The sequence below is a fragment of the Anopheles bellator genome, chromosome 2, assembly GCF_943735745.2.
Source record: "Anopheles bellator chromosome 2, idAnoBellAS_SP24_06.2, whole genome shotgun sequence".
Classification (NCBI taxonomy): domain Eukaryota; kingdom Metazoa; phylum Arthropoda; class Insecta; order Diptera; family Culicidae; genus Anopheles; species Anopheles bellator.
The window spans coordinates 82,718,286-82,741,321 of NC_071286.1; the positions used below are offsets into that span (position 1 = coordinate 82,718,286).

Sequence of the window (23,036 nt, forward strand, 5' to 3'; positions counted from 1 at the left end):
ACAACAGCGATGGAGCGGTAGTGAAGGCGGAACACAAAGGTATTAAGGAAATCGAGTACGATCAAATTGTGCATCGCGTTTCCAAGATCGAGATGCTTGATGGGCGCAGACTGGAGTTCCAGTACGATGTTCGAGGAGAGCGTACGTTTAAACAAGTGCTGAATGCTGATGGATCCGTTGAGCACGAGAAGTATTACATTCGTGATGGTAACGGTATCGTGCTGGTGACCATGGAAATGACCTACCTCGCAAATGATCAGCCGCCAGATGCGCGAGTTACAAGTTACATCTACAAGGATCAACAATTGATGGGATTTGTGCGTGATGATGAGCTTTATAACGTTATTACCGATCATGAAGGATCGGTACGGGTGGTCATTAAGGACGGTGAGGTTGTAGCCGCTTATGACTATCTTCCTTATGGTCAGATATTCCGGCAATATGGGACGGACCTTGATGGACAAATATCTTTCCTGTACACAGGACAGGAATGGGAGCCCGAGATTGGGTTGTACAACTACCGAGCGCGACTCTACGACCCTGATATTGGGAGGTTCTATCAGATGGACCCCAAGGAGCAGTACGCCAGTCCGTACGTGTACGCTGGGAACTCTCCTGTTTCGCTCGTGGATCCGGATGGCGAATTTGCATTCGCTATAGCATGCATTGTCATGGCTTTGATCGGGGCTTACGTCGGTGCATCATCAGTTGCTCGATCGTGGAATCCTTTGAAGTGGGACTGGAAATCCACAGGACTCTGGCTTGGACTAATCGGTGGTGCCCTATCGGGTTTGTCAATTCCGTATAACATTGCCTCGTCGGTGGCATATTTTGTCGGGCTAGGCCTCTCGTTGGCTACCTCGATCAGCATCATGGTTTGCTCGGGCATTACTCTGGCGTACTTCACAATGGCCGCCGCTAACGGAAGCTGGAATCCAGCCGACTTTGATTTTACTAGTCCTGCTACATGGAATGCACTGTTCGGAGGCGTTGCGATGTCCGCGTTCGTGATAAGGAACCCAAGCACACTATACAATACGTTTAAGTCCATCACAAGTGTTTTCGGCCGGGCACTGTTCGTCACCGCCAAAATTGGAATCAGCCTCACGTTCGCATACTTGTTCGCGGTCGTCAAAATGGGAGGTCAATTCGATGTTACCAAGTGGGACTTTAGTGATCCGGGCCTATACTACAGTATGTTCGATGCGTTCGTGAGTGTCACAAGCATACTAACTGTTGTTCGCAACGTACCCAGCACTGTAAGGCGCTTTGGTGCAAAGATAAGAACCTCACTGGACCGGTTCGCAGACACGGAACTATTCGTCCGTGCACATCGTCTCATGAAAGGCGATTGGTCATCGAAATTGAGTAACGTCGGTTTTATTCTCAGGACGAATGCACTGGCTATAGCTAATCTGCAACGCGGCATGCTACCAATAGTGTTCTACACGTTCATCGTGTCGCTACGAATGGCTGAAAGCTACAACAAAAGTCCAGTACCTGGCTTTTCGGTGTTCCTGCAAATTCTCTCCACGGCCGTCACAACGAAAGGCTTCTCAAATCGTGTCGTGAAACCTGTGTTCGCGAAGGTATCTAATCAGCCGTTAGCACTACCACTAAAAGACTTTCCAATGGATGTACACTACACTCAACACAATTTCGCTTCTTCGGGTGCCGGTAGAATCGGGTCCGTTTTCGATATCTTCAACATGCTACACAACTGGTTCACCATTGGTACAACTGATGCTGAAAAGAGTACGGATCCAACACAGTCTACTACGATTTCTTTGAATGAAAGAACTGATCAGAAACACGACAGTGAATCGTGGAAAGCTGATGCCACCATTCAAAACTGCTATCGAGTAGCGTGGTACGGAAAAGAAGGTGACTATGTTCGATGTTACTCGCACCATGCAATCGTATCCATCTACCCCAAGACAACCTCCATGCGGACTTCCGACTACTACCGATTATGTTTGCCTCTGACCTACCAGGGCGTTCCCTCGATTTCGTGTGATGGTGAACGGTCCTCACTACTTTCCATGCAACTGGAGGCACCAAAGCTATTCAATTTCCTGAATGGGTGGCTACTTCTAGCACGCATTGTACCGGCAGCATGCCGGGAAACCAAGCACATCATTCAAAGCTTACTCCAACCCACCAAAGATCCTTTGCAGAAGACTGCGACACCCTGCAAAGATGAGCTCGAGAAAAAGTTCCGAAAAGTCCGTCGTCTTTCCGACGAAGCGCAAACACGTTGGCAAATGGATTGGATGAACCCGCTCGTCGAAGACGTGCGAGAAGATATGAATGACTACTTCCATTGCGGACGCGGCAACTATGAACTGCTTGTTGAGCGGTTGGAAGCGCTGGAAGACGATATAGAAGAGGAATTGACCCTCAGACGGTTGGCTGCATTCGGGACTGTGTTCAGCACGCCACCCTACCGTCGTGTTTCGTCAAAAGAATCGATCCTAGGCCTATTGCCTGTTTTTTCCCAAGCGATGATTAGTGATTGTGGAGCCATTGATTATCACTTGTGAACTCCTCTAAGCAAGGAAGCGTGAAACTCTTAAACACTCTTATATTGCAAATTTACTTACAATTTGTCTGATAGTTTATTTAGGGTTAAGAACAAGTAAAACACTTTTGTCGAATCCCATAGAAACGAACAGGGTCGTGTGGGAAGCCAATTGTTGAACAACGAATAAAATCTCTAAATCGGAAATCTCTCTTTGATTTTTCTCAATGTTTTCCGCAAATACGTACGAAATCTAGTAGGTTTTCTTTAGTTTTTATTATTTTAGTTAGCATTATGTAATAATAATAATATTAATTATGCCCTCTGTTACAGTGCCCTTCGGTATTAAGTTAACCTGCTAATCACATCGTCCTCCGGTCTACACCATTCGATGTTTAGTTCCCTCCCGGTTAACAATTTACGCACCACCCGTCGGATCCGTTTAGGGATTGTTTTGACTTTTTAATTCAAAATTTGTTTTTATCCCCGTATTTCAACGAGTCGCGAGCTTGCTTGTGGGGACAGGGTACAAGAAGAAAAATAAATGTAATCAATAATTTATACAAGGAGACACAGAGGTACACCCACGATATTGTGCGACCGAGAAGAAATCTTGTCGGGATCGCGCTCATGCATACACACAACGGTGCAAGGTCATCAAAAATGTTATTCTCCGAAAGAATGCAAAAAACTGACTCCCGTTCTACGTCTACTCACTTCATCTCGTCCTGGACTCCATTCACGCTATTTTCTAATACTCATATTCATCACCCTCTCTCACTGGAGGCGTCATCGTGCTACCACTAATCTAATTTTTGGAGAAAACACACGCTGCTGCTTGCGACTGTATGTGTATGTGTGTGCTTGTACGTGTGCGATGACATTACACGCGATCCGTGCTCAGTTGGGTTTTGTGGGCTGTATTAAAAGAGGATAAGGTTAAAGCGTGAAACAAGCCAAAACACCGTCACGCCAATGTAGGGTTCGCATGTTTCATATTCTGTTCTTAACACACGTTGGCTAACAGTACACCGATTTCTTTACATACGATAATTACAATAAAGGTTTGGAAAAGCGGTCAACACCGAGTCGGAATATGTGTTCTTCATAGAAACACTCTCGGCAGTTCTCGAAAGAAAGCTCACCGAAAGCAAACACAGGATTTTTTCATTTCTCCTTTCTTCAAATCCGTATGGTGGACGCATCTCATTCGCTTTGAAGAAATACATAAACAAACAAACAAAATTCGGATCCGATCAGCTCGGTCATCCGATCGGAACAATTGTATTGTCGTTGTTGCTTATTCTGCTTGTGCACAATATGCGTGACTCACTAACAACGAAACTTTTGCGTCGTCCGAAAGTTTCGGTTAGTGTAATGTTTCTGTTGTGTCGTGCGTGAATTGATATCAAACACAGTTGAAAAGGGCATTTGCGACCCCAGATAAAAATCGAAACGGCTTAAGGTTAACTAAAGAAGAGTTACTTAAAAGTGACACGAGCATGGAGTGTCATTGCGCACATCCGTATCTGCGCGCCAGAGGTCTAGTCTACCTTTACTACGCTGTAGATTTTACGGATGAACCAGAAACAAGCAAAGAATCCTATCGAACCGGTCAGTAAGAAAAACAGAAATACCATAATCATCGTGTAACCAAAGTACAGGAAAGTGGAAGCTGCATCCTCGATTTGAAGTTTGGTCGCGAAGTAGTGGCAACAGTACACAAACAGATAGACGGCCGTGAATCCGGACGTTAGGAAGGAGCGCCACCACCAGTGGTAGTCCTCGGCGCACAGATGGAAGTAGCACAGCAGGATGGTGGTTTCGGAGCAGGTGATGACGAGGATGAGAAACACCAGAAACAGAAATCCAAACATGTAATACATCTGGCTGGACCAGAGCGAGTTCAAAATGAAGAACAGCTGGATAAAGATGCAACCAAACGGTAGCACTCCACCCATGATAATGCCCGGCACCGGTTGCGTGTAGATCGATTGGTCCGGAATCTGGCGTGGTATTTGATTCGTTCGTACCGGATGCTCGAGAGACTATGGATTAAGAATGGTATTTGGGGTTATTTTGGTTTTTTAAGAGTATTGTTTAAGGAGAGAATGTTTCAGTTATAATTTCTGCAAATATTACTCTTCATCGATACCATTGATAGAAAAAGCAAAATAATAATTCCAAAGAAGCTGATTACTTCGCCTAATCTTTATACGAACAATTTCGGGCAAGAGGATCAGCTTAAGTCTAAATTAAGTCACAAAAATTGATTTTCAACTACACTGACTATAAAAGAGACCAATAATAGAGATTACAATAGACACCAAGATCGAGCAGTCGGTAACGCTCGTCGAGGTCACGCAGCTGGCCTGGATTCGAATCGCGGGACCGGTTGTTACTCAACTGGCCATGGTTTAGATTCCCAATACCGCCGTGACAGGGGGATGGGCGCGGGTCTAACTACCCCGCCCGTAAAAACGAACTGTTACGAATAGCAGCACCAGAGATATTAACAATGTCTCTTGTGCAGGCCAAAGACCGCACAGCGGTTGTAGCGCCAAGGAAGAAGAAGAAGACTGCGGAACAAAGTTCGCGGAGCAGCGTTTTTAACCCCAAAGAATTTACGATACAGACTCTTCCAGATCCTTTTATGTCCTGCAATCAGCAAACTTAAGAAAGTTTATGCAATGGCCAGCTCAAACAACAAACAAACATTGAAAGGACTCACAAAAATGTCCTAAATCAATCGCAAAATAATAGTAGAAAAACTCAACATACTCAAACTATGATTAATCATCGTGACCCATACGTTCCAAAACTTAGTACGCCGGAAAGAAATGACGAAAAAATATAGAAACCACTTACCCGTTTCCGGAAACCGAAGTATGCCCCAACGAAGGTCAGTGGAACCGACACACCGAACCAGAGCGCCAATAGTGCAATCAGCGTCGAGAAGGGAACAGCTCCCGAGCTTCCCTTGCTCCAAAGTATCAGATTCATCACGAAGAAAAGCCCAAATACGACACTGCACAGTAAAAGAAGATAAAGTGTAAATATCACGCCTCGACTTACAGAAAGTTTGTCCTACCCTGGGCATAGCATCGACGTTAGTAGTACGTTACTCTTCCACTTGATGCCACCGAAGCTCTTATAGATACGAGCGGACACATAGCCGGCCGGGGTGCCAAGTAGCACGAAAAGTACCATCGCACACGTCATCAGCGCGCCACGGTTAGCGGGAGACAAGAAACCGAGACACGCAAAAGCCAGCGTCACGAGCGTCATACAGAACACCTGAATACCGGAACCGAGAAAAACCGACAGCAGCATACCCTTGCGGGGCGGTCGGAACACGTCACCGTGCACCAGCTTCCAGCCAAACTCTTCCTGTGCGTCCTCACCCGAGTCCATCTGGTTGTAGCGTGCGATGTCTTTGTGCAGCGTTCGTAGCATAATCATGGCCACCATGCCGGACAGAAAGAGCACGATCACGAGCGAGTTCAGGATGCTGAACCACTGGATGTTGGTGTGCGGCATCGATTCGAGAATGTAGTCCCACCGAGACGACCATTTTATCTTGTTGTTCTGTGTGAAGTGCACCGAATATGTGTAGACGATATCCAGCAATTTACCCGCCGGAAGAGCGCTCGACTGAATCTCGATCGGTTCTTTGCTGTCACAGTTCAGCTCGGCGCCATCCTTGTGATTAATCGACGACGGAACCACCTTTACTGAGATAATTCGGCCTCCGTTCTGTTTGAACGCAACACCCCACTCCTCGGTGGCCCCGCTATGGTAAGTGACCGTCAGATCGACATGGTTGAACGGGTAGTAGTACCCAGCTCGGTTATAGTTCGGGTTCGCCATGCAACCATCTTCACCGTCCGGGTGGCGTCGAACCAGACACCCCATGGGAAAGCCGGTGCTGCAGAACTGGCGTTCGTTTTCCAACGGATAGCACCACGTCACGGGCATATTGTCCACGATCCAGTGATGTTGATAGTTCAAGCTCATTCCCTTCTTTAGCACCATCAAGCGATGATCACTGTCGGCTTCACCTCCCTTGTAGTGCTTGACGCAGGCCTTCGCACACTTCACATCCTCCAGAAACTGGATCTTGTACGGCCCCGGCCGGATACGTTCACCGAACACAACCTGGCCGAGATTCTCGACCGGCGAGTTGCTCTCATCGATCGGGCAAAAGTCGAAGTGATGATACTCGTACGGGATAACCGATTCTTCTGTGTTGAGTCGATTCACGTACAGTGTAACTTCCGACTGAAAGAGAGAGTAATCAAAATATCACGCCAGAAATAATGAAACATTTGGAATTCTACCTTGCACGATTTTTGCATCTCGGACTTTTTACAATAGTTCACCGGGGCCAGTCCCGGCAGATAGAACGCATCGGAAAGGGTGGCAAAGCAACCGGCGAAGATAACGACGATAACAGCCGCTTCCGCCAGCTTCAGCTTTCCCATCTTGCCGGCGGTGACAGAACAGTGTCTCGTTGTCATGTTTCGTGTTGTGTGTTCGTATGCCCCCGACGTTAGAACGCTCGTGCACCAACACAAAGCCTACACTCTTTGGCTGGATGTGTTTTTTCCCTTTCCGATGGTGTCGATCGACGTCGGAAAAAGTATTGCCGTCACAGGCCGGCTTCCGAGATTTGCCAAAAATCGGGTTCTTTCCTTAACCAAGCACCACGTAGCACTTTTCCAATCTCCGTTCTGGACTGTGAAATAAAATCGGGTGGAAAATGCTTATTGAGCGCGACGAAACACTTTTCTGACGCAGGAGCGCCGCGATGACGACACACCAACCACAGACGTTTTTTCGTGCAGCGCAGTAAGCGGCGATGAACTAGAGCGCTACTGCGATGAGTGGGCATCGAAAATAAATCTACGTACCGATGCACTAACAAACGCCAGCGACTTTTCTTTCTACCACCTGACGGCGATGATGCACCGACATCACAGCGAAACCTGAAGCACACTAACCGTTCCGTTAGCTACGGCAGTAATCGTTTCTTAGCAACGCAGTTATACTGCACTACACGGAAAACCGATCGCCCGGCCCGTTAGTGGGCTAAATAACTTCTTTTCTGACCGAAAGGCCAACCTTCCGGGTTTCTTCCGTTCGATCTTCGCCCGAAGAGATTTCTAGCCAAGTGTGTTGTAGCCTTTTTTTGTTGCACGCGAAGCAAATTCGACGATTTGCAAACGACACGTCAAACGTCAACACCGGGACAGTGCATCGTGCTCTGTGTGCATGCTCCGCCTGCGTCGCCCGTTGCTCATCAGAAAATAGAATCGATTTTAAGGAAAGCTGAAAACCAACTTCCAAGAAAAGGTGTATCAAAATTGAAGAGAAGAAACTCAACTTCAATAAACGATTAAAGTACTTCCAAAAATGTGTGGTTTATATCGAAAACTCTGTTTTATTTTAAACCTCACTTTATGGGAAAAGGCCACATAGCACTTCCGTGACCGCAGCCGTTGTTCAACAGGCCGCAGCCAAACTGTCAGTGTCACGGCGAGCCAACTTCCGCTTGTTGTCAATCGCTCTCTTTTCCGTCACCTTTCGATTGAAGAAAGTGCACACATTTTGTGTCTGCCTTTTAATTCAATCCAGATCGGATAATATCCCGTCGAAATGGTTAGTTTTGGGTCTCAACAGAAAGGGAACCACCCGGGCCACACTCGGAACACACTGCAGGCCACGCTCGGAGGGAATTTTCAGTGCAGAAACATGATTCAAAATAGGCGCAGGGGTGGTGTGAAGGACTGTTAGTAAAAAACCGATCCCATTCTTGGTGCGGGCAGTGTGGCTGTAGTTCTTTAGCATTGTGTTCCCTAGTGGTTCAGTTTGAAGTGCGGAAAGTAGTAACCAACACTAACGGTAATTTCTTTGTAGGCCAAGCGTACCAGGAAAGTTGGAATCGTCGGTAAATACGGCACCCGGTATGGTGCCTCGCTACGTAAGATGGTGAAGAAGATGGAAATCACCCAGCACTCAAAATACACCTGCACATTCTGCGGCAAGGTAAGAACGATTGGCCTAAGCGAGCTTAGTGCAGTTTCTGATCCGCTTCTTTTTCACTTCAGGATGCCATGAAACGGTCCTGCGTCGGAATCTGGGCGTGCAAGCGGTGCAAGCGTGTCGTTGCCGGTGGTGCTTGGGTGTACTCGACCACCGCTGCCGCTTCGGTCCGTTCGGCTGTTCGACGTCTGCGTGAAATGTAAACACAAAGGTTGACGCTGAGATGAAGAGCGGTTAATTATCATAACGGTGTTGTTTGGTGTGATGGAGCTGTCTGCGTTGGAGTTGGATAAGTTCCGGAATTAGGAATTGCATTGTGAACTATACCTTCCGTGCTGTGCTCCGAGTGATCTGCTGTTCCATTAAGCCTCCATGCGCGGTAACGACATCACACCACACACACACATTTGTGAGAATCGGAATAAAATGCTGAATAAATCGAAGAGAAAATCGTTCTGGATGAAAAAACCTAAACTCCAAGCTCCAGTTGCACTAAATGGAAGCAATAGAAGTGTATATCACTCGGCATTTTTCGGTTTGTTATTCGCCTCTTCGTACTGTTTGTTGCAGCGTTCTGTTGTGCGAATTACTAGCGACCAGGTCTTTCATTGTTGTAATGTTTTATTTCTTTCTAGTGCATCATGATGCATCTGTGGAGTAGTAGAAGACGTGCTTCAATTTCTGATTCCTTTCATTTCAGGGATTTCCTATGAGCTTTTCTGGATTTTGAAAGTCCACTATCATCACTTACCTTTCAAAAGACACCAAACAAAACCACAACACGCTATTGTTTTATTAAAGAAATATAATTTTTTTCGTAATATTCACTAACAAAAATAAACGCTTCAAAAAAGGAGCACAAAAAGTAAATAACAGAGCCTAGTAACGGCTTAAGTCATATCATGGCGCAAAACACTACTTTTAATCTCCGTATCGCTTGGCGAATAGTTTGAACAAGCACAGCCTTCTAATGTTTTGTTTTCGGTGAAAACGTTTGAGCATTTCCGTTTTTGGATGATGTATCGGTTCCACTGTTCTCCTTTATCACATACTGTCACTTGAAAAGTTCGTACCATCCACTCCGTCTTTCGTCTTAAGTTTACCAGCACCACCAATTTCGTGGAATCCACACGCTTCTCGTTTCTCGTTCACCACCTCCAGTAGTTGACAAAACACAGAATAGGAGTTTGCCACATTCTAATCTACATCTGTGCAGTACCATCGGAGACAATCCGTTTATAGGTTTATTATCGTTCCACTGAAGAAAGCCATTACAATCCTCTTACACGATAAAAGTCGATGGCATCAAAAGGGTTAGTGTAACAAAATAAAAAGAAAGCTGTTTTGTCGCTTTTTGGCAGTCATGTAATTTTTATTCAGTCATCATCATCACACTAATCATTAGCATCATCATAACCGTTCATCGTCATCTCGCACAGCGCCGCATACCTCGCAAATGTACAAACGCTTTCACATTCGTTACATACGACAAAATACACTCTCTTTCTCGCTTCTTTCGCTTTACATTCTACTAGCATAGTCTAAGTATTCACAGCATCCACATTCTTGTTCTCATTTGTCCCGACCGCTGATCATCGTCTTCGCTTCACACAAAAGTCACCCATTCAACCACTCGTCGTTCATTCATCTGTTCACAGCACAGTATGTTCGGACGCGGAAAAGCAATAGACAAGTAGTACCGATGGATTTCGACTTGTGAGGGATGGTCGTTACATTCCTTGCTACAGGTTAACTATTTCTGACTGGCCATGTCTCTGTGAGTGTGGAAAATGAGAAGCTTGCAATCCAAACTGACCGTTGTGTATTTGAAATAAAAGCTAACAAATCCTAACTGATTTGATGCACATGTCCGCAGTGCACTCATGCACTCAGACAAAATTCGTGGGAAGGGTTTGGGTATCGTTGTCAATTCATTACAGTCTAGTTATGCACACACCCGCAAACATACATTAACACACACATACACGCACACACATTGAGTCTTTGGTCGTTTGCGCATTGCTCCAGGCACAATGCAGAGTAGTAACTTGTCCTGTTTTTTTTTGATAAGTAATAGTCAGTAGGGATCAGGGAACCGTCGGGCTTCCGATGCCTACGGGAGAGTTTGGTACTTATTAAAATTCGTACTCTTTAATTTGTCAGTCTCAGGGTGAGCAGATGTCTGCAGAGAATAGCTCGCCCCAGTGGCGATCTTCGATCTTTCATGGTACACCAAAGCAAATCCGTTTGGTACCAAGATCGGCAACTGTCTTTCCGATAGGTGTCTCTGTCGCAATCAGTTGTGTACTTGTGTATTTTGTCGTCGCACGCAAGGTTTTTGTTTTTCGTTTCCATCTCTACAACATCACAATGTCAGTATTTTACAAAAATGTTGGTTTTGTTTCCATCACAATGTCGGTTTCGTTTTTGAATATCCTAAAAGTTTACGCAATGAATCTCAGTCACACAAACATTAATTTTTCGAATCACACACATTGGCCAAAGGTTTGCAAATGTGGAAGATTCAACGCCTAATGGTGTGTCGTTTTAGTTAGTGCTGGAAGAAGGTTTACCTAACTTAGAGAAAGCTACCGTTTGGATCTTTGTTTTATCAATCTTTGTCAATATCTACGAAAGGAGGACACACCGGGGCGTATTATTATGCGTTATAAAACTGAAAATGTAAACTCGTAGTTGAGTTTCGTAGACAACAAAAGAAAAACTCAAACAAACATTGGAAACGTGAGAACGCACTATTGCATCCTTCATTTTGTTACGAAATTGGACTGCATTGGAATTAAATTAGAAACTAACGAAAACTGTTAAACTATGTCTCTACTCTATACTTCGGAGACTCTATTCGTCAACGGTAGGCATTTTTTCGCTCAGTTTCACCCATTTACACTCTTAAAAGCTACGCGCTCCTCACAATTTTCGTCGCGTTTTCTTCGTACACAGCTTACAGGGAACATCGCAATCATACCGCGATCATCAGTCACCACCATTACTCGTCTCCCAACACACGCCGCTTTCGCTTATTTGGATACAACAATATTAGCAAGAATGAAAAATTTTTACATTGACTTTCGCTTCAACTTCATCACTTTCCTTGCTTGTTTCGCTTTTAGAGGTTTAGTATTGTTTTGTTGTCCCCCCAGCTCCGAGTCCGTCTAGAATAAGGGTCGTTTTGGTACCGTTTTGTTTTGTGTGCTTTTCTCGTCACCGTCGTTTCCCTTCTTTGATTGCTAGTTTTGCTAGTGTTTTTGCACTTTTTTAATTCCAATTTTACTAATAATAGTTTTGATTTCACTTCATATATTCGTCCTCCGTGTGTACAATAAGTCAGTCCCTGCATCGATTCGATTGATCGATTCAATCGTCTTTGTTTTTCGCCGTCCCCCCGCCTTTATCGAGAAAAGGGTACGGGTTTATTAGTCACGCAACGATGTAGCAAAAAGTTGCCTTCGATCGTCACCGACAGCATCATGCATCATCATTCTTCATCAACATCATCATCATTTCTCTACCACGTCGCGATCACGGTGATGAGCGAAAGGCCAACCGTACGTCCGCGCGCGGTTATGAGAATGGCGAGTGCAACGAAACGAACGCTACCGCGGTTGTGTTCATTTGAAGAAGAAAAAAGGCTTTCAAAAAATATGTTGCATTATTTGTCCACGAAAACTTTCGTGGTTTGTCTGCTGTTTTTCACTTCCGTTAGGTAACAATTGTAGTCTTGGTTGTTGGTTTTTCTCACCGTTTTGCTGGTAATATGATTTCTAGTATGTAATGTTTCATTTGTTGTTGCGCGTTTTTTGTCTGCTGTTATATGTTATCTGTTTGTATGAAATATGTTTGGTAAAAAATGATTTATTAGGTTCTGCTTGCTGCGTGCCTTACGAGCTTTGTTTTGTGGCGTAGGTCGTTAGTTAAGGTTCTTTTCCCAATTTTCTGTTAACCACTACCACCACCACCGCTCGCGGTGTTTGTCGCTTCGTTTCCTGAGTGAATTGTAGCATTAGTGTTAAGTGTTTCGATACCTCCTCTATTGGTTGTATATAGAGTTGTGTACATTTATATAGAGCCACGGGGCTTCCTCTACTACGGTTGTCCGCTTTCGGTTCGCTTAAGGAACCCACGAGCGCTTCGAAACCAATGTCAAACTCGTATCCGCGGTATCGTAGTCGCTCCGAATGTTTCGTCTACTCATGTGTCCCACTGTTTGCTTTTCTCCTGCCTCCTGCCTGCTAGCTTTTGTCTTTATACACATCACAGTAATGAATCAAACAATTGATCTAAAAACAACATTAAAAAAAGTTAAAATAGCTAACAATACAGTGTTGTGCCCGGCTGATAAAATGGCCCGGGTCTTTATGTTTCAACATTATTGCATATATGGGGGGGCCTCTGCTTTCCAGCAATCGCAGGTTTTAGCAGCACGATTGGTGTTGACGTACATCCGCAGTGTTCAAGAATCACTGGATGTTTATACAAAAACACATAATAAAGCCAAACATGTCTTTCTTCCCCGATGACTCCCCAAATTGATTGCGGAAAGCCGGGTTAACAGTTCGTACGGACATTCGGCACCTTAACATGTAGTCAGTTACATACCATCGCCTAAAAGTGTTGTTCTCGTTTCGTACTCTAGTATATTCAGTCGACATTTGTGTTTTTTGTTGTGTTGTATGATAAGCCTATCGTTTGTTTCTTTTTCCTTAGTGTTTCTTTTGTTTTCTTTCGACAATGGAAGCAAGTGTATACTTTCTTAGTCCATTTGTAATGTTTCTAACTCTTTGTTTGTCGTCTGTTCTCACATTACTTTATACGCCCTCTCCCGTTCATCATTCGGGGTTGTTTATTATTTTTCGTTCTTGCGTTATTATTGTATCGTTTCACATTTCTCGGCTCGGCCCTATCTACTAATGATATATTTCGGAGTGTTCCACTAGTCATCCACCACGCGCACGCACATTAAAAATCACCGGGTAAAGCTTCATTCAATCCTTTGTGGTTTCGGAACCTTGACTCGATCGAAACTACACTAACGGAATAATGTTGAATCTGTTTCATACATTTAAAGTGTACAGTGTTTTACTCAAACAGCGCACACACCGCACGGTTTCACCACATTCGTTCAGCCGGTTCCGTTCACTCTCTGCATGTCAATGGTCGGAATGATTCATGGTTTTGTTTTACTTTACGCACTTAAATAACTAGTTACACACTAATGCGTCCGCAAAACTGTCGGCGACTGGAGGAAAGTGCAGGAATCGCACACAAGCAGTTCTCGTTCACACATTGCCGGCTGGTTTATCCCCGGACGCAAATCCGTTGCAAGTTCACAGTCATTCGCACTAAAACGTACATCGACAAACACTCGCTTCTATCGGCAATGCATTCAAGACATCGGCTTTCCAAAGCCATCGATAAACAATGGGTCCAATAGGTTGTTGGCGTTCAGTCTCCAAGTTTCCCCTACGCGACCCCACCTACTGCTCGTTATATGGCATTAGGAACTTGTACATTGATTAGAAAGTCCCAACAAAAGTGGAGCGTGCCAGAGTGGGGTTTGTTCTGTTTTCCCAAGTCCCTGTCCCACAAGTAGAAGAAGCATTTAGTGTGGGCAAAAGTTACCAATACCAATTAGCTGCTAAGCAGCCGAGTAAGACCATTTCACAGCTTAAGTTTGTCTCTTTTTTCGGATTACTATGCCACGGTATCGGATTAGGAGATTTAATCTTCTGTAGGTTTTTAAATACTGCATATCTACATCGTAGCAAACTATTGAATTGTTTGCCGGTGAAATTTTCCAACGTTCTGCCTAAAATTTCCGGATAATAAGTTTAGCATCCACAACTTCTCAAACAAGAGCAGTTTAGTTCTTCACAGAACCCTTCGATGGAACTGAAATCTCAAAACTATCATGCCAAAACGCATGCCGAGGGTGTTGCAAGTAGTGAAAAAAGTCTATACCATCGTATGCATTCATGAAGTTCTCCACTTTCCATATACATACACTCTCACTTGCTCTCTCTCTCTCATCACCGTGCATTGTGACACATTCGCTTCGATTTTATTATTTAGTGCAGATTTTTTTTATTTACCAAACATTGGCTTTCCTTTCACTCACATACATTGGTCACAAATCATACACAGTTTATATACGATGCACGCGCGCACATAAAAGCATGCATACGATTCTCTTAGACATACTAATATCACACACTCATCCGACCGTCGGGTATCCTCTTGTTGGAACGCTCATCGCCACATACAACATGGTTGGAAACAAACAAATAATCGAAAACATACCACCCTCCTCATTTCATCTTCATTCGACGACTCACTCATTGTATAATAGTTTTTAAAGCTCGATCATACGCGCTGTACATGATCATCCTCGTCAGTAACTGCATCGTTTGCATTCTTCCATTCACACCGTTACTGGAGATCACCGGATCGTCGGAGATCGCCCCTTCGTTGTCCGCAGTCAAACATACCGATTTAGACAAGACTCACACATCAGTCACTCGTTGTCGTCACTGACCCAGAAGAGAAGCAATGGAATTCATCAAGCGTACTAATGCTCACGCACACACATGCTCTTATCTTTTTAATCTCCTCTCACTCTGTCCCCGTTATTTTTTTCATTCGTTCCCTTTTCCTTGTGCTCGTTTTTCTGTTCGCACGTACAATCTGTTATCCTGCACAACATGCTACTACAAGACTATCTACTAATTGCATGACTTCTTCTTTTTTTTTTAATTTTCTGTTTCATTTTGGAATCTTGAGCTACATACTACGCTAGAGATTATTGTTTTAAGTGCTATACTATTTTCATGCTTCTTTCTTAGTTTTGTTTCCGCTGGTTGTACGCAGTAGTGTTTCCCTCTTCTTGTGTTTGCTTCTTTCCTATTTATCTTCTGGTGGCGTACTCTTTCACTGCTATGTGTGCTGCTACTAATGTGATTCTTAAATGAGAACTTTAGATTCTTTTGGAACCAGTTTGGGCGGGAAAAATATGAGCACTTTTCTTTTCCCCTCAAGAGACTGGATAGAGCGAGTCGAAAATAAGTAATGTATACAATGTAAATATGGACCCGTGCTTTTCTTCACCGCGATTGATCTTTCATCGATTCACCACGGTTGAGAGAAAATGTGGTTCATATTTTCTACGATTTCATTGTGTTTTAAATTAAATTTTAGTTTTTTCTGGGCGTAAGAAGTCCTACCAAATTCAACGCTAGCTAAAACCATAAGACTACCGCGTCGTGGAACCACCGCGAACAAAGTAGGAGGCTTTGATCAGGCAATAGGAGGCAATGATCAAAGTGTTGTGAAAAGAGCGATTGCATCAAAAAATTATCTAATTTCTCGCTCCCGCACACACTAGGAGCGCCACCATACTGTGTATTTCGATTTGATAAAAAAATTGAAAAAAAGAATAATTATATCTAACCGACATCCAACAAGGTGCAGGATGTGATTCTCACACTGCTGTAACGGCAACGTCGTGTTGTTTATTCTCTGTTTATTATGCTATATTCAAACGACGACAATCCTGCGCTACAACAATGTGTTTTACCCTCATTTTCTCTATGGCACACGTCGTCTCGTGTCCCACAATAATCGCATCCATCATCCATTCATTCACGCCAGGGTCTTACACGCCGCACACTCTCACGCACACCTCTAGCTGCCCACAAACCATCCAAAACTCTTCTATAACATTCCGTTTATTTTCGTTAAAAAAATTGCCAAAACCATTAGATCGCTCTCCGGGGAAGTGTGCTTATTAAATATGCTAGTCTAAAGAAAAGAATATGTGTTCCATTTCCGCCGTTTCTCTACCTATATAATGTTGATCGAGTGCGGGTTGCGACGTAACACCATCATTTGTTAAGCCACTCTTCATTTGTGATAAGCGCTGATCCCAGCCCAGTGTGCCTTCAATTTTTGAATCGATCAAAACTAAAATTTAAACATTCACTTAAGTGATAATTTTTCTTTTCAAACCATCATTCCAATGGAAAAGCGCTGCTACCAGCCAAAGGTTTCTGGGGGACTACAGTTGTCACGGATTCTCTTTTTACAAGCGTTCCATTCAACGGTTCCCGACACAAAACGGGAAAAAGGAAATTCGATGTTCTACTCACTTTCATTCGTTTTACGCAGCACGAAAGTCACGTCGCATGCGATGGGCCTGGGTGCAGTTGCTAATAGCCTACAACTGAACCTCCCACTGGGAACTTCCGTCTCCAAGAGGTATTATTCAAGTGTCGATAATTTATAAAAACGAACATCGGTACGAATTTAACCGAGAGAACCGGAAACAGTATTACGACGGGGTGTGCGAGCCATTTTACTTCCTGTCCTCCGTCACAAGGCATGTGATTGTTTGCATTAAAAAACTTACGAAAGGAAAAAGGCAGGGCACCATAGCTTTAGTAAACGTTGACATTAATTTACTGTGAGCCTCATTCGGCACCGACTGGGGCGAGCACTTTGTTTCGTCACAACTCTCCCAAACATCTCAAACTTACATCAAATTGAAACTTACTTGAAAGTGGAAGAGATCGATCGACTGGAAAAGGGCGAAATGGGCTCGACGATGATGACTGCAGTTTCTCCAACACGGATGATGGCGTGATCGTTGTTCGACGATGATCATTTGATGCGAAAACTGTAGAAACTATGGGTTTCTCTCTTATCCCGGCGTTTGTTGCATGTTGAGTACTGTCCAGCAGAATTCATAAATAAACGTGCGTTGTAACAATTTAACTTCCGTGTTTCCCGCCGGTGCATTGGGGGTATTGGGATTATGTCAAGTAGAGCCGCTCTGATGCAAATATTGCTGACTGTGCTTTGTGATCTTTATGCAGGCCGCGGAGGTGGTGGTGGTGCTCCGCGAAGAGGGTCGCCGTGCACGAAAGGAAACTTCTTTTCGAGCACATCGCCACGAAGAATGACGGCGGCAGAGGACGACGGTAAGATTGCGCTTCGATAGAAGTAGTGATCATGAAAATTGGTGGCTTCGTTGCTGTTAGGATGAGTTGCGACAGCATGCTGCAGGATGACGGGTGTAGAATTAGGTGGCTGGTACGGTGGTGGTCGGTGTGCCGCTGCTGTTGTTGGCGTAGTTGATCGTGTTACCGTTGATGCTGGGACAAATCTGCAATGAGCGACGAGAATCAATTTACGGATTGGTTGGGCGGCTACACGAACAACGATCGAGGCAGTCAAAGCACGAAAATTACAGGATCCGAGCAGCGACCAGAGTCTGGTATGACGCGTGCATTTCAATTTCGGCATTCTGTTGTTCCCTTAACCACTCCCAATCGGGTAGGGAAATACCTTTCCCTCTTTTACGGGGAGTTGACAAGATATAGGAAACAGAATTAATGTAGCCTCGATTAATTTGGGTAATATGCTGGCGGATGCAATGAAAACCCCACTCAAACTCGAGGCAAATGGTGCAAACGGATGATAATGAAGTGAGCTAAATGTCACCACCCTCAGCCTTAAGCAAGGGCGCTCAGAATGTAAATAGGCCATCACAATCGAAACCGAAGCTTACAGCAACGTAAGGAACAAAAGCGGCACAGAACTGACACACAAAAATATCATTTAGCCATTTTAAAATAATCGGTTAATACACAAACACACACAGATCAACAGGATTATAGGAGAGGATCGGGTTTATTATTGATGCAGAATCAAAAAACATATGCCGTCCACTCCCAAGCGCTCACCTTGAGTTAGGCATCACAGCGGATAGTCGCCGATGGCAAACAGGCTGCGAAGCTTGATGGTTAAATTGAGCAAATGTGAAAAAACCAACGCCTATGGATATCGTGTTATCCAACCGTTTCAAAATTGCAAACAAATTTGTGGCAACGTAAAAACTTCAATCTGCGTTCACGGCAAACTCTATAAATTAGAGAATGGCTACCGTCCCCACCTCCTGTTGAGCTCTACTTGGTTCGATCGATTGAATTCTGCCCAAACGGTCTTCTTCAGCACATTCTGGGCATGCACTATTGCGTACCGTGACAAAGATTTCATCATCGTTCCGTCATTGCATTACCTAAGGAGAAGCATAGGATAAATAAAAAGCCATAAAAGGGGCACACGTCATTCATAGATGTTGGCAAAACAATGATAATTGTTCTTCTTCGAGAAAGAAACACAAAGAATGAGAGCATTACATTAGCTTCTTCTTCCTCGGACTTGCTACAAACATCAGTGCAGCCTCCACATCCGGAACGCCCAGTGCCACTGCACTTGAAAGGGACTGTGTAATGTTCATGCTTTTCTTGCCCTCGACAATCGTGGGTCGTGTGGCAAGCCTTGGCCAACAGTGCACAACTTACCAACTCGTGTTGACTGGCAAATGCTTCAACCGCTTGATCTCCTTCAATGCCCACGTAGCAAGGGTTTTGGTACGTGAGGTGCGCGAAGTTTTGCCATCATTCAGTAGCTCCATTATGCTCGGATCCTCGACAAACTGTAGCATCATGTGACCGAACGCGCTGCACATGTCACCGATCAAACCGGCGGCGATCGCAATGTTACCATCGGATAGCTCAGAATCTTTGGCGATGGAGGCGATGTAGTTGATGATGAATGGTACCTGTGGCAGCAGGGAGTTTACATCCTCGAGCGGTGTTTTTTCCGGTCCCTTCAGGCCCTGAACGATGCCAGTGTAGGCCTCGAGCACACTTTCACGGAGTTCGTTCAGATAGTCGATCATGTCGTAGTCGTGCTGATCGATCTGCACCTGGGTTGCAGCGGCCAGCATCGGCAGCACCACGTTCAGATACTTCTTGAAGTCCGGCCCGATTCCCAGTGCCATGTCGCCGAAGACGGTTAGTATTTGTGGCTTCACGCTACGGTGCAAATTAGGGTTGCTAAGGTTCTGCAGTAGCAGCGTCATGATTTCGTCACAGTACGGCAAAATCTTGCTCTTCAGACCGCGGCAAATATCACCGGCCAAACCAACGGCCGTGCAACACACTTGATACTCCTGGTGGCTCTTCAGTCCCATGTACAGATACTCCTTGAACGCGTCCATGTACTTAATGAACTCTTCGCCAAGCAGATCGACCAACGTGGCGACCGCCATCAGTGCATCCTCCTGGACCCCGCACACTTTGCCCGAGCTGGAGCTAAACATCGTCAACAGCGCCATCATGATCGCGTCTGAAATCTGTGGCGCATCCTTGGCCTCCACTTTTCGCAGCACGGATTGCAACGAGGCACAGAGCAGCGATTGCAGGTCGTTAAACTGATGCCGATCGCTGTGCGATGCAATGTGCGACTCCATCTGCAGCACCTGATTGATCCGTTCGAGAATGACCATCGTGGTGCGCTGCACCGACACGTAGCAATCGAGGGGCGAGTTCTTCACCATCTCCATCAGTGCCTCGTATGCCGACGAGCGAAGGTTGGCCTGCGACCCATCACGGCGATCCGTCGCTTCCAGCAGGCTGGTGATGATATAGTCAAAGTACTTCGACAGACAGTACGTCTGCGGCGGGTCATCGTCGATGTTGACCGCATCGTAGGCCGCCTCCGACAGGCCGGAAAACGCCCAGCACACGTTCGTGGCAACGCGCGGTTCAGACTTCAGACCGTTCAGCAGGGCTTTGAGCAGCGGCTCAAGATACTGTTCCTTGATGGCGACCTCCGGAATCACCTCGCAAATGCGCCCGAACGTCCACGCGCACGTATCGCGAACGATCACACTGTCGTCGTACATCAGCTCAATCAGCGTCGGCATCGCCGTTTCGAGCATCGGCTTCAACCGGTCCGTCTCGAGAGCGCTCAGAATCGACCCGAACACCATGACGGCCGCATCGCGGAACCGCCAGTTCGTAGATTTGATATTCGCATTCACAAACGGAAGCACATGCGCCACAATCTCCTCTCCGCAGCACGTCGCCAGCAGCATCAAGCAAACGCCGGCCGATTTGGCGGGATTCCAGTCGTCCTCATCGTCGAACTCTTCCTGGTGCGTTAATTTCTCCATCAGCACCGGCACAAGGTATTGCAGCGCACCGCGGGCGTAATACTTCGATACCCTGTTCGGCAGGCGCCCTGTTTCCGCCACTTCCTGGGCTTCGATCGCGAGATCGATCTCTTCGTCACTGACGTTCGACCAAAACTCGATACCCTGCAGAGCAATCTGTTCGTTATCAGACTTCATCGCTTCGAGCGTAATGGGAAACAGGGCTTGCGCCATGTACGCTTCCATGTGCTGGTAATAGAGTGTCAAAATGCGCACCAAACACTGCAGCGCCGCAACACAGATCTGCGTGTCGGTGGACTGGGTTGCCTCGCACACTACCTCCATTATGTAGTTCCGCTCGGCCGTCTCCTCAAAGTTGGCCTTTGTGAACTCGAGCGAATTGTGCAGGGCATTTGTGGCGGCCAATCGGACGTGGTTCGAGGGTTCTGATTTGCGCATACCGTGTATGATGGCGGTCAGGATCTGGTTCGACTGGTGTTTGAGAATTTCCGACTTAATGTCCTGACATATGTAGCCGATTGCCTCGAGTGTCGATTCGCGCAATGCTTCGGTCGACTTTTCGTTCACCACATTGTCGACCAGTTTCTGCATCAAATCAGGCCACTGGCGCGCTGGCAGATCGGCCACTGCAACGTACGCCACACACTGGGCGGCGGACGAGGGACGCGATTCTTCCGTACCGAGTGTGCCAAGGATCTGCGAGGAGGAGAAGGAGAATAGTAAGGTATCGTTTTTTCTATTCCAGTTCCGTTGCTTACATTTTTCCGGATGTACTCCTTCACATCCTCCGGAAAGGATCGCCATCGTTCCTGGTACTGCTGTTTGTTCGCTTCATCCTTGCTCGTCAGGTGATTCTTCAACTGCAAACCGGCCGCCATACGGGCGACCGTCGAGTTGCCCGGATAGAAGAGCACATCGGAAAGCGCCCGCAGGAAGTCTGGCAGGTTGGTGGCGGCTGCCTGTTCGAGGAAGTTTTTCGCCGCCAGCAATTCATCTTGATCTAAATTATGTTTGGGAAGAAAAACGACATAACGGAGCATGTATTAGATATCACCACAAATGCATATCATTCACATAATGGCAGCAGCCCAGTGGGATGGGCGAAGCCAAATGTTGCAGTTGCAACAAAGTCGGTGTTGGTGGTGGACAAAACCGCAACAATTTTCAGTTTAAAAATCTGCTTAACCGTCGCAATGGCCATACCACAACACTGCCCGCTTGCGGGCCGGTTACCTAACGCCAGGCCTTCGTGGCCAGCAGCAATCCCGCAGCGAACGCCATTTACTGACGAAAGTTTGTTCAAACCATTTTGCAGGTTATGTTGCGTTGCTGGTGGTGCTCCTCGCAACGCACACCACACACGCTCTCAGCAACGCACAGCGTAAAACTCACAAACACTCGCATGAATGGTGCGCGCGCGCCCGCACACACGCGCGCCACGCGACCGCTGGTAACGAAGCGCGATGACGAACAGCCGCCGCCGCGGTTGCAGCAGCAGAGTCCGGGGTGCGAGACGTAATTTCAAGGTAACTATGTTCGCCCAACCACACACCTTCCGGATCCTTTCCGTTCGCACGGAGTGGTGGGTTTTGCGAAAAACCTACGCTCCACCGATAGCAGACACCACACCGCGGACGTTCAATCCATCCCGACAGGATATCGATGGGTGACGCGCGCCAAGCGCCCATTTCCAGAACAATCTGCTGGCTTTTTCCTGCGTGCACAACATTCGGCCACCATTCTTTTCCAAGCACGCCATCGCCGCGCACGAATGATACCGCAGCACGGTGAATCGCGGGACAGCGAAAAAGTGAAAAGAGTGCACGAGGACAATAAACTTACCTGGCGAGACGGTTTTTTCAAGAATCTGCACAATATGCATCATGGAACGATCTGTGAAGCTGTGTTGGTCGCCGTTGAATTGCGTCGGTACAGGACTTTTTTCTTCACCAAGCCTGCTTAGTTTTTGTCTAGTTTAGCGGTTCCCGTCTTTCGACTTTTAGCACTACGAGCACGCACGGTGAACGAATTCCGTCACTCGTGGCCCAAAAGGTTAGAGATTTGATATGAGACGAGGGGGGAAAGAGGGAGAGTAACAAAAACGACGACCCACGGGGCACAGAGGAGAAATCAATCGTGGTGCTGCTGGCAAGTAGGAGTAGTTTCCGACTTCGTTCACACGGGGATATGGACAACCTTTTGTTAGGCTGCTCTTCTGCGGTTAGCTGCACTTTCTAGGAACGCCACAAATCCACCTTTTTTACACTTTTCAACTCGCGATTTTCCCGATGCCGTTCACGAGAGACCTTCTGATCGCGACGGCGTTTTCTTGCGAGTGTTCGCAATCGGAAGTTCTCCTTTTTTGCAAGCCTGGTCTCTCACGGCGCTTGCTCAACGAAGTTCCCTTTTCGGGCACTCACGACTCGCAACCTTCAA

At 46.0% G+C, this 23,036-nt stretch overlaps 3 protein-coding genes across 6 annotated transcripts; 1 reads left to right on the forward strand and 2 right to left on the reverse strand.

The window, feature by feature from the left end:
* Nucleotides 1-2,804: 2,804 nt before the first annotated feature.
* Nucleotides 2,805-7,705, reverse strand: LOC131212307 (transmembrane 9 superfamily member 2). Of its 3 annotated transcripts, none has more exons than XM_058206115.1 (5): nucleotides 7,435-7,705; nucleotides 6,862-7,254; nucleotides 5,613-6,802; nucleotides 5,390-5,549; nucleotides 2,805-4,569 (listed from the first exon to the last, which is right to left on the reverse strand). In XM_058206115.1, exons 2-5 carry the CDS (start codon nucleotides 7,039-7,041, stop codon nucleotides 4,066-4,068), a joined length of 2,034 nt encoding a protein of 677 aa, XP_058062098.1. In that variant the 5' UTR covers nucleotides 7,042-7,254; nucleotides 7,435-7,705; the 3' UTR covers nucleotides 2,805-4,065. The 3 variants fall into 3 exon arrangements, with proteins under 3 accessions (XP_058062098.1, XP_058062097.1, XP_058062099.1); XM_058206114.1 differs by having other exon boundaries at nucleotides 6,862-7,259; XM_058206116.1 differs by lacking the exon at nucleotides 7,435-7,705 and having other exon boundaries at nucleotides 6,862-7,300.
* Nucleotides 7,706-8,062: 357 nt separating this feature from the next.
* LOC131207823 (large ribosomal subunit protein eL43) lies at nucleotides 8,063-9,021 on the forward strand. Its single transcript, XM_058200453.1, has 3 exons — nucleotides 8,063-8,182; nucleotides 8,441-8,569; nucleotides 8,632-9,021. Exons 1-3 carry the CDS (start codon nucleotides 8,180-8,182, stop codon nucleotides 8,767-8,769), a joined length of 270 nt encoding a protein of 89 aa, XP_058056436.1. The 5' UTR covers nucleotides 8,063-8,179; the 3' UTR covers nucleotides 8,770-9,021.
* An 897-nt stretch (nucleotides 9,022-9,918) lies between these two features.
* On the reverse strand, nucleotides 9,919-22,903 carry LOC131211568 (importin subunit beta). 2 transcript variants are annotated; one of them, XM_058205082.1, is made up of 4 exons: nucleotides 22,443-22,903; nucleotides 21,359-21,600; nucleotides 18,943-21,296; nucleotides 9,919-17,730 (listed from the first exon to the last, which is right to left on the reverse strand). In XM_058205082.1, the coding sequence occupies exons 1-4, from the start codon at nucleotides 22,483-22,485 to the stop codon at nucleotides 17,658-17,660; spliced, it is 2,712 nt and encodes a 903-aa protein (XP_058061065.1). In that variant the 5' UTR covers nucleotides 22,486-22,903; the 3' UTR covers nucleotides 9,919-17,657. The 2 variants fall into 2 exon arrangements, with proteins under 2 accessions (XP_058061065.1, XP_058061066.1); XM_058205083.1 differs by having other exon boundaries at nucleotides 9,919-17,741.
* Between the last annotated feature and the right edge of the window lie 133 nt (nucleotides 22,904-23,036).

Coding starts and splice junctions, on each gene's coding strand:
- LOC131212307 (XM_058206115.1), bottom strand. CDS start 7,041: ATGACAACGAGACACTGTTCTGTCACCGCCGGCAAGATGGGAAAGCTG. Junction 6,803..6,861: donor AGATGCAAAAATCGTGCAAG/GTAGAATTCCAA, acceptor TCTCTCTTTCAG/TCGGAAGTTACACTGTACGT. Junction 4,570..5,389: donor ACTTCGGTTTCCGGAAACGG/GTAAGTGGTTTC, acceptor CTTAATCCATAG/TCTCTCGAGCATCCGGTACG.
- LOC131207823 (XM_058200453.1), top strand. Junction 8,570..8,631: donor CCTGCACATTCTGCGGCAAG/GTAAGAACGATT, acceptor TTTTCACTTCAG/GATGCCATGAAACGGTCCTG.
- LOC131211568 (XM_058205082.1), bottom strand. CDS start 22,485: ATGATGCATATTGTGCAGATTCTTGAAAAAACCGTCTCGCCAG. Junction 21,297..21,358: donor AGGAGTACATCCGGAAAAAT/GTAAGCAACGGA, acceptor TCCTCCTCGCAG/ATCCTTGGCACACTCGGTAC. Junction 17,731..18,942: donor TTGCCAGTCAACACGAGTTG/GTAAGTTGTGCA, acceptor GATTTGTCCCAG/CATCAACGGTAACACGATCA.